The sequence below is a fragment of the Mirounga leonina genome, unplaced genomic scaffold, assembly GCF_011800145.1.
Source record: "Mirounga leonina isolate KUSES-001 unplaced genomic scaffold, KU_Mleo_1.0 Mir_454, whole genome shotgun sequence".
NCBI lineage: Eukaryota > Metazoa > Chordata > Mammalia > Carnivora > Phocidae > Mirounga > Mirounga leonina.
The window spans coordinates 546,720-563,788 of NW_023270763.1; the positions used below are offsets into that span (position 1 = coordinate 546,720).

Consider the following 17,069-nt stretch of genomic DNA (forward strand, 5'->3'; position numbering starts at 1 on the left):
TTTCCATTAGTCGCAGGCATTTCAGGGAATAAATCTTGACCGTTGCCAAAATGCCGATTTATTAATCATTGTAACCTTTACTTTTTGTGTGTGTGGGCTTTGTTGTGATAATTCGAGCTCATGAGCTAACGTGTGTGTGTGTTTTAGGTCTTGACGATGATGGAGATTTTAAAGGTAATTATTTTAGTCCTTTTTTTCTACCCACTTTTCAAGATGGAAGTGTTTTTTCTTTTAGGTATCTGTGGATTGTGATAAACTGGTTCCCCCTACTTTTTTGCAAACTTCAGGTGGAAATAAAGCTGCCACTCAGGGAAACGGGGACCTGGCAGCAGAAGCCACCAGGAGCAATGGCTACACGTGCAGCGACTGCCTCCTGCTGTCCGAGCGCAAGGACGCGCTCACCGCTCACTCCGCGCCCCGCGGGCCATCGCCGAGGCTGTACTCGAGGGACGCAAGTCAGAAGCCTGAGTCTGTCTCTTTGAAAGGTTAGAAGAAGATTTCCTGTCCCAATTGTCTGATAAAAGTTTAAGAAATGAACCAAAAATGAACTTTGTTCCTGTTCATCCTCTTTGAATTTACATTTTTTTGTGGTTCGTAGTGTCTGAAGTTCTGTGAATTTGAGCTTCGGGTGAGCAGAGGCAGATCCCCCTTCAGGGAAACCTGGTGGCAGCGTGTGGCCACTTTGTTTTCACGTGAGGTCACGGATGCTCCCGTGAGTGGGAGGAACAGCTTGGTGGCGGTTTATGCCCGTGAGATGAGGAGCGTGTAGTCTCTGTGGTTACGTAAGAGTCCGTGAGCTCGGGGTTCCTCGGGAATGTGCGGTGCTGGGGTGGGTGCTGGCAGCAGTCCTTCACTGTGTGCCCGTGGCCCGTTCACCAGCCGCGGTGGGCTTCCAACTGAACAGAAAGGCCCTCAGAGCTGGCCCTGGACCCACTGGGCCTGCCACAGCTTTTCCAAGCAGGCCTGGGGGGCACCCTCCTGGGCCAGGGGCTCGCTGCCTCTCCTCTTTGCCTGGGTGCCCTGGGAGAGCATAGCGACAGATCCCCATCCAGGTTCCATTGCACGGCCGAGACGTCCTGCTGGTTGGGGACTCGTGCCTGTCCGTGATTCCCTGCCCTGTGGTCACGGAGAGGCCAGGGAGCCCTGGTTTCCGAGTCTGCAGTCCCCAGTCTGTTTTAAGCCAAGTGCCGGTCTGCGTGGCTAGGCTCGAGAGCATATTCAGTCAGGTGGGCAGGGATCCAGAAGGGCAGACCTGTCATCTGTCTGTCACTGTGTTCCTGGCCGTGCCCTACACATGAGGGCACTCAGTATTTTTCAGATGACTCTTTTGAAAAATGAAGGATGGTAGTAGCAGGACTGAGAGGTCTTTCCATCTTAGTGTCTTATCCTTGTGGCTCAGGTTTCTGGGTTTGTCTACTTTGGGTTATTGATGCTGTTGCCATTAATGTATCAAAACGGAGGCAGGAGAGGGAGGTGGCAGAGTTGGTCCGAGGAATTCATTCCAACACCTTCTGGATTGCGGAGGCCAGCGTCGCGGAGCACTCTCTGGTTCTCCCTGGCCTGCGCCCCGGCCCTGCAGTCCTGTTGCTCTCCGCATCTTCTAGACCACCACACTGAGCTTTAGCTAGCTTAAGCCCGGTCGTAAGTGATGGAGCTGGGACCTGGACCCAGGCATCTGGCCTCTAGGGCGCTCTCCCTGAGATACTGTGCCACCTCCTGAGGGCTAACCGTCCGGGTGGAGCCTGGGAGCCAGGCCCGGCACCTGACTGAACTCCGTGCAGCCATCAGACGTGCCATGTGTCTGGCCTTACTGAGGCTGCATTTTTGAAGCATGCCATCACCAAGAGGAGGAGAGTCAAAGCATGTTCCACCAACCATAACCTGTGCGGTATCTGTGCTCACAGACCAGTGAGCATGTGTAGAAACACTCGCTGCTTTCCTGCAGCCCCGCACTCGCATCATGGTAAAGGTCACCTCTGTATTCCCGACAGCTCTGTCTTCATCCTGAGGCTGTGGATGGGGGTTGATGGCTTGAGCTCAGCTCAGATGGAAAAGTGGGTGTGGTTTTGGTAGTAGCCTCTGGAAGTCTTTTGTTTGAATTGGTCTTGAATGTTTTTGAGGGGAAAACAAGCTATATTTTTATCTGCTTTGGGCCTCTGCTTATCACATCACCTTCCTTGCTCTTTTGAATTATAATAGTGATTACGACCAACACTAATTTAAAAACATCTGTTCCTAATTATTTGGGTAAAGCATTTATCAAAGAACATTTGGAGATCCCAGACATGCACAAGGAAGAAAATAAAAGTCTCCTGTAACCTGCCACCCAGAGGTGACCCCACTACCCGCTGGGTCCAGCCCGCTTGCTCCCGCGGTTGCCTGTGGAGACCATGCTGCATGAACTGTCACGCTACCACAGTTACTGAAAATATGTACAACTCTTCTCGAGCATGAATTAGTAACACCCCACACATTTTCTGTCTGTGTTTTTGTTTTTACTTACTCTGGTTATAAAATCTTGGAATGGTACAGATAAAAGAAGTTCCTTCCCTTGTCCTTCCCCATCCCCCTCTGGTCTCCCTTCTAGAGGGAACTGATGCTAATAGTAAGAGATCATGGCGAATTCTTGTGCTTTTAAAATGAGCTAGAATGCGGAGCACCTGGGTGGCTCAGTCGTTAAGCGTCTGCCTTCGGCTCAGGTCATGATCCCAGGGTCCTGGGATCGAGCCCCGCATTGGGCTCCCCGCTCAGCAGGAAGCCTGCTTCTCCCTCTCCCACCCCCCCTGCTTGTGTTCCCTCTCTCACTGTGTCTCTGTCAAATAAAATAAAATCTTTAAAAAAAATAAAAAGGTCGATTATAAAAAATAAATAAATAAATAAAAAATAAAATGAACTAAAATGCACATAAGATTTTTTTTTTTTTTTTTAAGATTTTATTTATTTATTTGAGAGAGAGAGAATGAGAGGGAGGAGGGTCAGAGGGAGAAGCAGACTCCCTGCCGAGCAGGGAGCCCGATGCGGGACTCGATCCAGGGACTCCAGGATCATGACCTGAGCCGAAGGCAGTCGCTTAACCAACTGAGCCACCCAGGCGCCCTAAAATGCACATAAGATTAACAGTTAATCATCTTAAAGTATACGATTCAGTAGCATTTTTTAGTACATTCACAATGTGCAACTACCACCTCCATTTTGCTTTTGTGCACTATAGAAATACGCAGTTTGCTTAAACACTATCATGGTATGCATATGGCTTTGCAACTTCGTATTATATGCCGATTCAGATGGACTTTATTCTTTCTGATTCTTACCTGATGTTGCATTTATGGCTATAGCAAAATGTATTTAATCAGTGTCCCTTTATTTATTTTTTTTTATTTTTATTTTTTTTAAAGATTTTATTTATTTATTTGACAGAGACAGAGATAGCGAGAGCAGGAACACAAGCAGCGGGAGGGGGAGAGGGAGAAGCAGGCCTCCCCCCGAGGAGGGAGCCCGATGTGGGACTCGATCCCAGGACCCTGGGATCATGACCTGAGCCGAAGGCAGACGCTTAAGGACTGAGCCACCCAGGCGCCCAATCAGTGTCCCTTTAGATGGACATTCACGTTTTTTCTGTTGGTATGCATTAAAGATTTTATTAGAGCGAGCGAGCGCACTGGTGTACGCATGCATGAACAGGGGAGAGGCGGAGAGAGAGAGTCTCAAGCAGACTCTGCACTGAGCACAGAGCCTGACACAGGGCTCAATCTCACAACCTAAGCTGAAGTCGAGTCAGACACTGAACCAGCTGAGCCACCCAGGTGCCCCTCTGTTTGTATGCTTCTAGAAACAATGTTCTTTGGGTGTGTTTTCTTGTGTATATGTATTTGTATACATGGGCAAATCCTTCCCTAAAGGGTAGACAAATTAGAAGTAGAACAGATGCATTTGAGTTTACCGACCCACTTGAGCCGTGCGGTTTCTGAGTCCTAAACGTTTTGAGGTTCAGGGGAAGTGCAGCCTTGACAAAACATGAATTTCTGATTCACATCAAAAAGACTTTTTAAAAGGCTTGGAAGTCTTTTCCTTGGGTTCTGCAGGCTCTACAGAGCAGGGTACCGATGGGGTGTCTGCACGCAGACAGACTTGGTTCCTCCAGGGAAGCATGGAAAGCTGGGCCCTCAGGGCCTTCCTGGGCCTCACAGGAGGCACCCAGGAAATCAGAGACGGAAAACAGAGTCTTCCGTGTTCTCTCTCTTGCCTGTGGCAGCTCTTAACTTACACCTTCTGTTGGGGGATTTATCTTAGGATAAGGTCGAAACCATAGGATAGGTTTTGAAAAATTATCATTTATCCTGGTGGCTTAGACCAGCACATGGCTTACTGAACCAGCCTCAGGCTTTAGAGAAATCAGGACTTAGGTGCCTGCCTCCTTTGGGCGCGGCGGTGGTCGTCGCTGCGAGCAGCTGCGGCTTGAGCCCCACGCTGCCCGGACACGGCTGGGGCGCGGGGTGGGGGGGCTGCCGCACGCGCTCTTCCTGTGCTGGGCGGCTCCCGACGGCAGCCACTCTCCTGAAGAAACTGTAGCTAGCAATTAAATACTTAAAAAGCTGTTCCAGTCTGCAGCTCCTAAATAAATATCACTGCTGGGAGAAAAAAAAGTTTTTGTGCAATTTCAGTTTGAACAGATTCTTCCAATTGACTCCGAAAAGACTGACCCAGATTGCTGTCCCGCGGTGGCACCGTGAGGGTCCTCATTCCGTGTGCTCTTGCCAGTTCTTCATTTGTTCATGCTTTCACAATTTTTCCTGTTCCATGGGTGAAAAATGGAATTTCAGTGTTTTTGATTATCAGTGGAACAGACCACGTATTACCTCTTCATAAGCGTTTATTTTATTTCGAAGCTTCACGGGAAGTTTTCAGTGCCGTGTGAAAGATGGGCAGAGGCACAGTGGGAGACGCTTGGCGTTGATGCTGGGGGTGGGGGGAGGGGAGGCTAGCCGCGCTCCTGCGGGTGTTTTGGTACAGCGCTCCCAAGTCACCAACAGGCTACTCAGTAGGCTATTTGGGAAAAAAAAAAAGAAAAGAAAAAACTCATTTCTTTAAAATGCCTCCCCCTCAGACTTCACCGGTTCCAGCTGGCCTCACGCCATACATTCTGAACTCACGCAGGGCTCCCCAAGCCAGGAGCGGGAGTGGACCAGTGTCAGAAGCACTGCCGGGTCTGCACTCCGTGGAGTAAAAATTCCTAGCAACTGTGGCTTGTAGAGGATCACCTTACACATTTCAGGCTAACAGAGGAAAAGTTGTCGGGGATCCTGTGGTATCTTGAGGCTGCACTAACAACGCGTAGCAGGAGACCCCCGGCTTCCCTAACGGACCTGCTCCTTGCAGGTGCTCACGCCGGCGGCTTCTGTAGCGTCCCCTGTTGCAGATGCTGTGGCAGGCGTCTCTGAAGCTGCTGGGCGCATCTGGGGGTCTTTTTCCAGGCACGTGACAGAGGACGGTGGTGGTTGAGCAGTATCTGGACTTTGGCGTGTATGTAGGCAGGATTGGGGTGCAGTCACCTCAGACGGGCTCTATGTGCAGGCTCGCCTGTGACCGAGCCTTGGCGTTCCTCCGCTCTCTGGCACGGGACCGCCGTGTGGCTCTGTCTCCATCAGGAGGTGACGTGTCATGTGGGGCAGAGTGATGTCTGTCACACGGCTCTTCCCAAGTTGTCGTCTGCAATGGACGTGTGAAAGGTTGATTCTACTTTGCCCCAATGAGTACTTTGGCTGTCTGACTTTCCAGGGGGAGTAAATGTTGACTTTGTGGGAAGAAGTAACTGTGTTCACGGTTTTTCAATAGGCGGTGCCCCTGTCCACATGGATAGGATTTTGTGGCTGGCCAAGGACACTTCGTCATCCTTGTCATCATTCTTAGTTCAACTTTTTCGAATGGTTTTAATGAAGCTCAGTTATGAATCAGAAAATTACAAATTGAAAAGTTATGAATCAAAAGATCGTGAATCAAAAAGCTATAAGTCAAAAAGCCATGAATCAAAAGGTATTTAAATCATTTTTTTCTCCTTTTTCCACCTAATAATACTTTCAAGGTGGAGAATACACTGCCTTTCCAGCGTGGCGCTTCCTCCATGTTTCTCCTCTTGTGCTCTTACTAAGCAGACTTTCTTTTGGCGCTTTTCTGGGGTCTCCCTGCGCTGATGAAGTTTTCATGCATTTGTACTGATTCTGTTTTCTGAAAGGGGAGCAGCGTTTCAACATTTTTAAAGTCATTTTTTAAAAACTCAAGTTTTGATTCTTACTGTCTTCTTAAAGCAGAAACAACTTATTTGAATGGCGTTTAGAATGTAGTTGTTTACAGCCATCTTTAAGTGGGCCTGTCTCTGTTGCTGTGCTGCCTTGTCCAGCCAGTGGGGCTTTAACCGCTCTTCTCCCTAAGCCCAGCCCTACTGCCTGCCCCCCACCCTGCCCCCCCTTGCCTCGCCTGCACACGTAAGCCGGTGGGGGCTGGTCTTGCATGCTCTCTCTCTGACCGTGGGCCCCGTCGGCGTCTGGGAAGCGTCTGAACTCTCTGAGCCTGTTTTGCGTGTATTGCAGCTCATTCCAGTCACTGTGGGACAGTGAATGTAGGAGGGCTTCTCAGAGAGGACGGCCACCTCAGTGTGAAAGGGGAGTCCTTGTGTAAGTATGGCGTCTCGGTGCGTGGGCTCGCGGGGCAGTGGTGGCAGCTCCCCGCAGGTGGCAACACGGGGCTGCGGACACAGACCAGACGCCCCCTTGCGCGTGCGGACTTGCCGAACCCTTAACAATAGACGGCAGGAGCCACAGACTGCATTTGCTTTGATTTTTTCTTTTTTTGCATAAGTGAGTTTCCTAATTTTCTCAAACTGCCGTTGGCTGACCAGGTTTGCATAGTAATCTGTCCGATTAACTGCTTGTCACCAGCACCCACAGGTGATGACTCTAGGAGGAGGGGGCTCCTTGAGACGCACACAGCCGTCCGCTCGCAGTCCTCGAGTCCAGAAGGGGTAGCAGGGGCCATTGGGCACATCTTTTCTTACGCAGGTTGTCGTTTGTACCTTTCTATTTTGTTTTTATCATGTTCTTCACAAATGCTGTAGCTCCTTGTTTGTATCGGCAAGTCAAGTGCTTGTTAAAAACGGACAGGAATAATACCGACTTTAGCTTAAAATACAGAGAACGTCTCTCTTGAAAACCTTCTTTGTAAATGTACTTAGTATAAGTTACATGTCTGAAAAGTAGCTTGCTTGAGGTGAAGTCAAAGGCTTATTAGAAAGGCTGGTCACGCTCCCGCGGGGGAGTCGATCTGAAAAGAAGCTGCTTGTCCTGCCCGTGCCTGGTCGCTGGGACGCACAGCCTCACTCCGGGGACTGCCGTGTCCTGAGCCTCTGCCGCACGGAGGCTTGCATGTGGAGTCAGAGGGTTTCCAATTCATACCCGTAAGTTTCTTGCCGAAGGGGCACCTTCCTTAGACAGCTTTTTTTTTTTAAGTTGAGCTTCAAAAATTATGGTTTTTTTTTTTTAAGATTTTATTTATTTGACAGCGAGAGAGACAGCGAGAGAGGGAACACAAGCAGGGGGAGTGGGAGAGGGAGAAGCGGGCTTCCCGCGGAGCAGGGAGCCCGACGCGGGGCTCGATCCCAGGACCCTGGGACCATGACCGGAGCCGAAGGCAGGCGCTTAATGACTGAGCCACCCAGGCGCCCCCCAAAAAATTATGGTCTTTTAATTGGTAATAAAACAAAATGGAAGATTAAAGAATCCCCTTAAACCATGTTTTTTCTCACATCGAGCATAGCGTCAGGAGTCTCAACACACGTGTTTATAGGAGCATATAACTTTCAGCAGGTACTCTTAAAAAAGTGAAACAAAATGGATTTCATAAGCGGTTTTCTGCCTTATATAATGTGTGATGTTTGATACAAAATTTGTTTTATTCTGTCATCCAGTGGTACTACCATTTGTAATCCCAAAATACTTTTTCACTGGAAAATGTTAGCTTTTAGAATGGTCTTGGAGTAATGAGCCCTCCTGGTCTCACCTGGAGCTGACTGCTGGTGTCTGCAGAGTTTTATCTGCAAGTTGTGGGGGCACCAACTGTGAACACTGCGCTGGGGGGTGGGGGGAGGCTGGCCGCGGCCCCCCCGCCCCCGGGAATTTCACAGGGCAGTCTGCGTTTCACGTTTTAAGTATCTGCAGGAAGAAGTGAACAAACCCTTCAGCATGTAATAGAATTTCCTAAGTAAATTTCAGAGTCTTGCTTAGACTTAAAATGGTTGGTTGTTTTGTTTTTTTTTTTTTCCCTGAGAAGAGACTCTGAGCTGACTTGAGGGAATTTTGGTAAGATGCATCCGAGGGGGAGTTTGTTGCTGTATTGTTAAGTATGGAGAGTGGGTTTTCTGGTGTATGTTTTGAGTGTGCACCTCCCGCACACATGTCATCTGTCGCAGGTCACCTGTTGGTGCAGACGCTGCAAAGGATCGGTGCTTCCGGATGGTCCGTGTCGAAGACACTGTTGTCGGTTCTTTGGTTGGCCGTAGTAGCTCCAGGTGGTTATTTTGGCTTTCTCTGTTAGCATTCTCTGCCAGGTCTTTGGGCAGTTCGGCACCTGCAGTTAATGATTGATCCAGCCAAGGGGAAGTTTCATTTTAGGGGTACATGCTTTGCTCCTTGATACAACATGTTTCATTCTTGATTACTTAGAAGTGCTAACATGGTGCTTTGGGTGCATGTGCGTTTCTTTGTTTCCCTGCTGTGGAAGTCCACCTGCTCCGTTGAACTGGAATGGAGGATGCATGGATTTGGTGTTTCCTCATTTGTAGCCTGTTTTGTGTATCAGCTTCGCTATGTATGCTGCTCGATGTTCCTGTGTTTGAGTACGTGGACACTCTTCTCAGTACGCATCATCCCCAACTTCATCTTCAGATACTTACACAATATTTGTTAGCAGATGTCCTTGTGCTTCTCGCTTGACCTTCACAAAAACAGTCCATTTAGGAGTTTGATTTTCTCAAGAACATTTCTTTAGAATGTTTGGTATTTTCTCTTTCAGGGAAGGCAGCCTCTGGAATATTCTGGTGGCTAGGGATTGGATGGTACCAGTTTGTTACTTTGATTTCTTGGCTGAATGTGTTTCTTCTTACAAGGTAAGGAAACCAGTATGTCAACTGAGTGTTTTTAAGAACTGACTTTGTGCTCATTGCAGGATATAATTTGATTTTTTTAATAATGATTTAGCTTTTATTTACATTGTTTTTATAGTTTGGTATATTAATGTCTTGCCTTTTTTATATCACTTTATATTTTACAAAGTGTTTTCATATTTTTATGTAATTTTTCAAGCCATTCCTGTGAGAAAGGAAAGGCAGCTGTCATTCTTAAAATCACAGCGTATAGGAGTGAAGTGCCTTGTCAGCGATTACACAGATCGGGAGGGGTGTGGTCAGGACTGGGAGAGAGGGTCTGGTTAACTCTGGGGCAGTTCACCTGGCCCCAGGTGACCTTAGTGGGCCAGTAGCCAAGGTCCTTTAGTGCCCAGCATGGTGCCACGCGAATCAGTAGTGAGTGTGTTTGGTTGTTACTGTGGGCCAGGGGACACTATTTTATAGAAGGGTCCCCCTGTGCGTGTATACACACCTTGTAGATAACACCGTAACTGCATTTCTGGGGCGCCTGGCCGGCTCAGTCGGAAGAGCACGTGACTCTGATCTCAGGGTCTTGAGTTCGAGCCCCACGTTGGGTACGGAGCCTCCTTTAAAAAAAAAAAGCAAGCAACTGTAAATGCACTTCTAATACCGAGATTATTATTATTTTGTATAAAATTCCCCAGAGAGGTAAAATAGAATGGTGACCCTGACTTTTCTTATATCCAAGTTAAAATTTTTCTTTTTATTCCTAGGTGCCTTCGAAATATCTGCAAGTTTTTAATCTTGCTCATTCCGTTACTACTTTTACTAGGTAAGTGAACTTTGACTTAGTTCCGTGATGAGTCTCTACACGGGAAGATGTAAATGGGGGCAAGAACTGAGCGCTTCAGTGCCCGTTTCACAGAGCGTTGTACACACATGCAGTTGGCTCCTGTCCCCTTCAGGTGCGGGTCTGTCCCTGTGCGGCCAGGGAGACTTCCTCTCAGGCCTGCCTGTGCTCAGCTGGACACACATGTACGGAGCCCAGCGGGTGGATGGCCCCGAGAGCTCGGTCACACCTGACGCGTCTCACCTGAGCCAGCCACCGGAGGTAACCACACAGAAGCTCTCTTCTGTGGCATTCCCCGTCTGTATTCCTCAGAGAAGAGGCCCCTTGGTTCAGAAAATGTTAAATGTCAAGTAAGCAAGCTTTATAGTTCCTTAGATGTTCTGAGACAGTTCAAGTGATGCATATGTAAGTAACTTCGTTCAGTTAATTTTAATTTAAGAAACAGTAGTATGCATTACTTTGGAAAACACGGAAGGGAAGAAGAAAAGACAAGCCCCCGTAGTCTGCCCCGTAAGGAAAATCCCTGAGGACGGACATGGTCCTGTCCTGTCCTTTAGCGTCTCCACACGGCTCGTGGGGCCGTTGTGCTGTGATCCTGTGCTCCGAGGTTATTTGGTGCCAGGCCTGACGGCCCCTTTGTGCCGCTGGGCTTGCTCTCACTGCTGTAGGCTGGCGACGGGGCTTCCCACTGGCATCGGATGAGCGAAGTGGAAAGGCAGATGACCTCGCTGTCTGGACAGTGTCGCAGGCATGACGAGAAGCTCAGAGAACTAGCCGCTGTGCTTCAGAAACTGCAGGCACAGGTGGACCAGATGGACGGCGACCGCGAGGGGACGCTGTCCTTGATTCAGCGTGTGGTAGGGCAACACTTACAGGAAATGGGTGCCGACAGACTGTCGGGTTCTCAGGTAATGAGGGTTCTCGAGGGTCTGTTTTCCTTTTAGGGATGAAGGACAGGGGGCGCCGCTGTGACAAGTGGTCGTGCTCTTCGGCTGTGGGGAGCAGTTGCTGAGGGCCAGGGTGGTTTCCTGGTGCTTGCCGGAGACCGGGAGCTACGGCCCGGGGGACACCAGCAGAGTGGGTGCCCCGCTGGGGGCTGGGGGGCTGGGGCGTCGGGGATGGAGTCGCTGTGGGTGGCTTGTCTTGGGAGCCACGGGACCTGGTGCCCTGTCTGCGAGTTGTTCCTGATGCACGTTTTACTTTGAAAATGGATTGACCATAATAATTCAGTGAAGTTTCACTGTCAGCTGTGATTTGATTTGCATTTTGTATCAACACTGATTTGAAGTGTTCAAATCTGTGATCTAGAAAATCTCATGATAATGAAGTTCAGAGGAGCTGCTATTCCATGTGGAACCCGGAACAAAAATGCCTTGTTTATTAGGTATTCTCAAGGAAAGAACTGTCCGTTTTCCCCAAAACTGATGTTTATTTTGATAAGTTCCAAAATGAGTATTTATTAAATATTTAGGTACTTTGGAATGAAATCTTTAACATACGTGTTGCCCCTTGCCTCAACAGCCTGCTTCTCGTGTCTCTTGTCTCAGAGCCCCCCCCCCCCCCCAGCCGTCTGCACCACAGTCCAGGAGGAACCCCCAACTCCCCTCCCTCACTGGTGCAGTCTGTCCCTGGCCTGGGGACCCCCAGCCTTCCCAGGGCCCTGCACAAAGCCTGGTCCCACTGTGCTCTTGAGCAAGCCTGACTCTTGTCCCTGGAGCCTCCACCTGGACTTGGCCCCAGGCCGAGAGTCCCCTGACCACCACCTCGCCCTCCCACCTTTCAAGTCACTGTCTTCTCACACCTGATAGTGAATGAATGACCCTTGACTCTGGTTTGGCCTGAGGCACATCAGTAGTTGTCTTTGTAATGTGCTGATAGCAGTAGGACCCGAGGTGACAGGGAAGGGTCAGAGAAGGCTTGCACCTTCTGTGCATAGCCCCAGGTGGCCACGCTTGGAGTTCCCGTATCCGCTCAAGGCACACTTGGCATCCTGCATTGATTCCTCAGTCTTTGCCGATTTTCAGTTTCTTGACCATAAAATTGAGATGATTTTGGTCAGATCCAGTTGACACAGTTATGATTGGTCTGTTCTTATTGGCCATTTAACAACTTTGTTAGATGGAAAGGTTGAACGGAACTTTGCTGGTTTTTGCAGACAAGATAGAACGGTAGGAAGGGTTGAAGCTCGTTTGTTTTAAAAACAAAACAGCTGGACTGTTGTAGGTGGCAGGTCATGAAATCTGCCCCCGTAGGCAGGACGTTTCCTGGGTGAGCATAGAGTCACGCCAGGAAACGTGTTGATATTCAGGCGCTTTTCTCAGCTGAGGCATTCTGAAATACTGTCACCACCACAGGGATGAGATAATGGTGAAATCCTAAAACAAACCAACAGAAGTGGTGAGCTGGCAACCTTTAGTTATGTTGATTTCTTTCTCTTGCAGAGAAAAAAGATGACCATTTAAAAAAAAAACAACCAAGCATCAGTTTGTGTCGTGTTCTGTAAAGTACCAAATCTTAGGCAGTCTGGGCTCACTTTAAAACTAGCTTCTAAATCAGATTAGCTAAGTACAGATTTATCCTATTCTTCTTACACCGTTCTCCAGTATTCACCTGTATGTAGGTGTGACCGTGATGCTAATCCTGACGCAGGGCAATCCCAGCTTGCTTCCCAAACGGCCCCACGCTCGTCTTACTCCTGCCGTCCCCTGGGGCCTCCCACCCCGCACCCCCCAACGCTCCTCACTGTGCCGTCCAGCACACCACCAGCTGTGTGGGGCGGTGTGAAGCTAGTTTCTCAGCTGCGATGGCCACATGTGGCTGGTGGACAGCGAGAGCGGACCCTCTCATTCTGGCGTGGAGTTGGGTGGCAGGCAGAGACGGCGAGGAAGCTCACAGCTGCATTCATGGATGCCCTTCCTGTGTGTCAGCGACCTGGGTTCATCTTTCCAGCTAGCCTGTGTCCTTGTGCTCTGGTTTATTTCATTTTTAATCTTGTTTTCATATAAACTTCTATAAATTCACTGTGGTCATAATTTGGAAGAGATGGGGTATAATTAACAAGTGGAACCTCCAATAATGAAAGTATCGAATTACTTTGTGTCTCTGAATCTTGTGGCCTGGGTCTCAGTCGCTCAGGGCATGCGGTGCCCCCGTCCCTGCCGTCTGAGTGGATAGTTGGCAGTGACTTTCCGAGGGACTTTTGCCAGGGACTCTGACAGTTTTCGTGTCGTTCCACCTTCTAAGAATTGCTGAACAAATTGGTTGGGCGTAGCTTGAACAGACTAGTTTTTCAGCAGTTCCCTCGCTTCTCTGATGCATTTGTCACTGTCTTGTCTCACTTGGTAAGTCCCTTCAGTCACCTGGTAAACCGTGTTGCAGGGCCGTGCTCCGGTCGGGTCATTGCCGGAACCGCGTTGTGTGTTGGGTGCTGCGTGTGAGCTCAGTGAGCGGGTCGGTGTGTCTTTCCTCGTAGTCCCCCTCCCCTCTTCCTCCCTCACACGGGGGCCGCCCACGTGGGTGTCTTCTGCTGAGCACAGGCGTGTGCGCTCTCTAGTGAGGGGTGGACGTGTGGACACTGAGGGCCCCCCCCCCGGACGGCAGGCCAGGCCGTGACCAGGTAGTCTCATGTTTGGGGTTCTGTGCAGAAGCAACTTCCAGGTCTTTTTGTCTGTTGCTTACCTCCCACTTGTGTTCCTTTCCAAGACCGACGCCATGACTTTCCACCAGGAGCACGAATTGCGCCTCTCAAACCTAGAAGATGTTCTTGGAAAACTGACAGAGAAGTCAGAGGTACGCATCTCGACTTTTCCTCAGCGAGAGAGCATCCGCATCCGTCTGTGTGCTTACGCTCCTCAGCCTGCGAGGAAAAATCTTTCTGACTGTTGCCTCTTGCCCCTGGGACCTCATTTTACTGCTTTCATGTTTCACAAGTGTGTCTTTTTCACGGACTCCAAGGCATCTTTTCAAGGGGGCCTGAGTCCTTGTTTCTCCTCAAGGTCACACAGCCTCCTGCAGAGTGACTTCGTAGAGCACGAATCTCTGACAGCATTAATTTTCTGGTGGAAAAGCTGTTATCAGATACCGGTGAAGCAGAGAGGGGGAGGCCGGGATGTTTGCATTGATCCGAGCCACAGAGACTGTGGCGCGCTCCGATTCGGGGTCCCTGGGCACGTTGGATGCAGGGGCAGACATGGCGCAGCCCTGGGGGTGTTGGGGTGGCTGCCCTGTTCCTGCACGTGGAACCAGGCGAGTTCCGGTCACCCACTGACTGCAGAATCCGTGGTATCCATGGGGAGGGGAGGGCTGGAGAAGGAAGCCAGAGGCCAGGAGCGTAGCCCTCGCTTCATTTTGTGCCAGGGGGATTCTGACCTCGTTCAGCTGGACTTTGAATGGAAGCGGCTCCCCCGATGTGTGGCGGTGTCAGTCCCCCATCTCTGAACGGACCCTGTTCATGAGTCCTATCTCCATGTGTGAATTTGCCACGGCCTTGTCCTTCCCCATTCAAAAATGACTTCCCAGAGGTGCTGGCAATGTTCTCCTTGGCCTAGGTGCTACAGGAGCTGCTCATTTTGAAAATCTGTCAGGGTGTTCCGTGTGATTTCTGCACCTCTCTGAATATATGTTGTATGTCTTCTAAAAGTTTACTTTGAGGAGCAGCTGGCTGGCTCCGTCGGAAGAGCATGTGACTCTTGATCTCGGGGTCGTGGGTTTAAGACCCATGCTGGGTGTAGAGATTACTTAAAAAACAAAATCTTAAAAAAAAAAAATGAATGGTATAATCCCTAAAACAAACAAACAACCCTTAAAAAAAAAAACAAACATCTCTCACCTGCCAACCAGCAGGCAGGTCTGGGCTTTGAACTAAGGGGGGAAAAATTCACAGATAAATACATGTAGTTCCATATAGAAATAAAATGTTAATCAAGTATGTGATTTATGGAATGTTAGTATATAACTCCTGTTTAAACGGTTCTTTATCATACTTTTTAGGCCATCCGGAAGGAATTAGAACAGACCAAGCTGAGAACAGCTAGGTAGGATAATTTCAGATGAATTTGTATCTTGTCTTGTGTGTTTCCTTGTAACGTGGAACCCAGCAATCATTCCCGAGGGGGCGCTGTGTGTACCACGAGTTACGGGCTTCCTGGTGGAATCACTCCCGGTGGTCTTTCTGGGTGGCCCTTGGCGCCACCTGAGGACAGAGAGACCTACTGCCAGGGTGCTCTCGGAGCTGAGCCAGGGCCCCGGTGCAGGTGGACTTCTGTGTGTGAACTCTCCGCATCCCAGCAGCTGCTCAAGCGGGCAGGATGCTGGCCTTCTGGGACCGCCCGGGTGTGTGGCCCTGTGCCGCCCCCGAGCCGTTTTGTGGCCATCTAAATGGCCCTTTCCCTGACGCCTTCCTGGGGGCGTGATATGTGGGCTGCTTTTGTTTGGCACCTTTGTCCATCCCCCTGAATTCTGCTAGAAGTATGGACTTTCCCTTTCCTCGACACGTCACGGCGCCTGTCTTTTCCCACACCCCTCATTTTATCGACACAGGCTCTCTGCACCCCCCCCCCCATGTGTGTCTAGATGGGACACCTGCACCCTCCTGTTGCTCCAGGGATTCCTACAGCTCTGCTGGGGTCGGGGGGGGACACCAGACAATGAGCTTTAACTAAGCACCTTCCCACCTCTGGCTCCTGTGTGTGTTATAGATCCCATATATCCTTCCCGAAGGACACATTTGGGTGTGACTACATCTTACTCCCTTTCAGAATCTTTATTTCCGTAAAAAGGTGTGTTGATTTGCTGATACGTGGATCCTAGAAGGTTTATCCTGCAGTCTGTTTTTCTGAGTAATGAATTATTGGTGTCTCACCAACTACACCAACTTACAAAAGAAATATAATCTTGCAATATTTTACATCATAATGTAGAATTCCTACATAAAATAGAATTATTAAACTCTGAAGCCATACATTTTTAATTCAGTTATCCATTCCATTAGCTTGAAAATTTCTTATTCAACTTTATGGTGATTATTGATAAATATTGTCTCATTTCCGAAGTCTTTTTGTAGTTTTAGGGAGATAGACACGGGTATTTATTCAAAAGGTACAGGTATTAAATATGAAGTGGTTTTGAGAGCTTTCTCCTAGCACTGAAAGGGAGCTCTTGGTGACAGCATGTGTTAGACGCCCTGCCTGGGCACTTGGGCATATTTGTGTGTACACGCGTGGACTGACGCGGACGGGGTGGGTGTAGGCACTGTGGGTGTGGTGTGGACGGGGTCTCTTTGGGGTTTTGACCTGAAGCTGATGGTTGGTGTCCACCCTAAGGTGGGACAGGTGGAGGCGTGTGCAGTATCGGGGTCTGGGGGTGGTGCTGGTCCCTCCTCCACGATTCTATTGCCCGCGTTTACGTTACGCATGTGTGATTGGTGACACCTGATTCCTTTCCTCCTCCCTCCTCCCGTGGACTTGCCAGCGGAGTTGAGGAAGAGCAGCACCTCCTCTCCGTGGTGAAGCATCTGGACCTGGAACTGGGTCGGCTGAAATCTGAATTGTCCAGTTGGCAGCATTTGAAAACCAGCTGTGAAGAGGTCGATACCATCCAAGGAAAGGCAAGTTATAAAATGTTTTCTCACAGAAAGGAAAAGAACACTTGAATTGAAGATTCAGGTTTATTAAGTTGATTTCAATTTTCTCTAGAACCTTTATTTTCTTATATATGAAGTTTTTAAACATCTAAGATAGAGTAGTTAATATTCAACTCTCCTGGCATTTCCTGTGATACGTTAACACTTCAGTGTGCTTCTTTTTTCCACACTTTCTTTACGTACATACGGCCGTGTGCCAGCACAAATTCGGGGGTCCGCCGTTCATGTGTCTTCAGCGCAGTGGAGTCACACTGCCCTCTGCAGCTCTGCTTGGTGTGGTTACGTATCAGGCGGTGTCAGGCCCATGCACCCTTATGCAAGAGAGGAAGTCCAGACCTTTGTAGCTGCGTGAAGATGAAAAAACAAACGTTTGAATGGCAGAAGTCATGGGTTGGGCAAAGGCAGATAGTAGATTGGGAAAAAGTATTCGCAATACAGGTGATAAA

General features: G+C 49.2%; 1 protein-coding gene across 7 annotated transcripts in view; it reads left to right on the plus strand.

Annotated features, from left to right (window-relative positions):
• SUN1 (Sad1 and UNC84 domain containing 1) overlaps positions 1-17,069 on the plus strand; it is a 51,742-nt gene that overhangs the window by 23,465 nt on the left and 11,208 nt on the right. For 4 of the 7 annotated variants that reach the window (XM_034988206.1, XM_034988212.1, XM_034988209.1 and 1 more), the window contains 13 exons: positions 148-174; positions 288-485; positions 5,833-6,030; positions 6,585-6,668; positions 6,933-7,052; positions 8,459-8,557; positions 9,061-9,154; positions 9,907-9,965; positions 10,099-10,244; positions 10,652-10,891; positions 13,686-13,772; positions 14,973-15,016; positions 16,452-16,587. In XM_034988206.1, coding sequence (XP_034844097.1) covers positions 148-174; positions 288-485; positions 5,833-6,030; positions 6,585-6,668; positions 6,933-7,052; positions 8,459-8,557; positions 9,061-9,154; positions 9,907-9,965; positions 10,099-10,244; positions 10,652-10,891; positions 13,686-13,772; positions 14,973-15,016; positions 16,452-16,587 — 1,532 coding nt within the window. The remainder of the gene's footprint in view (positions 1-147; positions 175-287; positions 486-5,832; positions 6,031-6,584; positions 6,669-6,932; positions 7,053-8,458; positions 8,558-9,060; positions 9,155-9,906; positions 9,966-10,098; positions 10,245-10,651; positions 10,892-13,685; positions 13,773-14,972; positions 15,017-16,451; positions 16,588-17,069) is intronic. The other 3 variants (XM_034988211.1, XM_034988210.1, XM_034988213.1) reach the window with 3 other exon arrangements.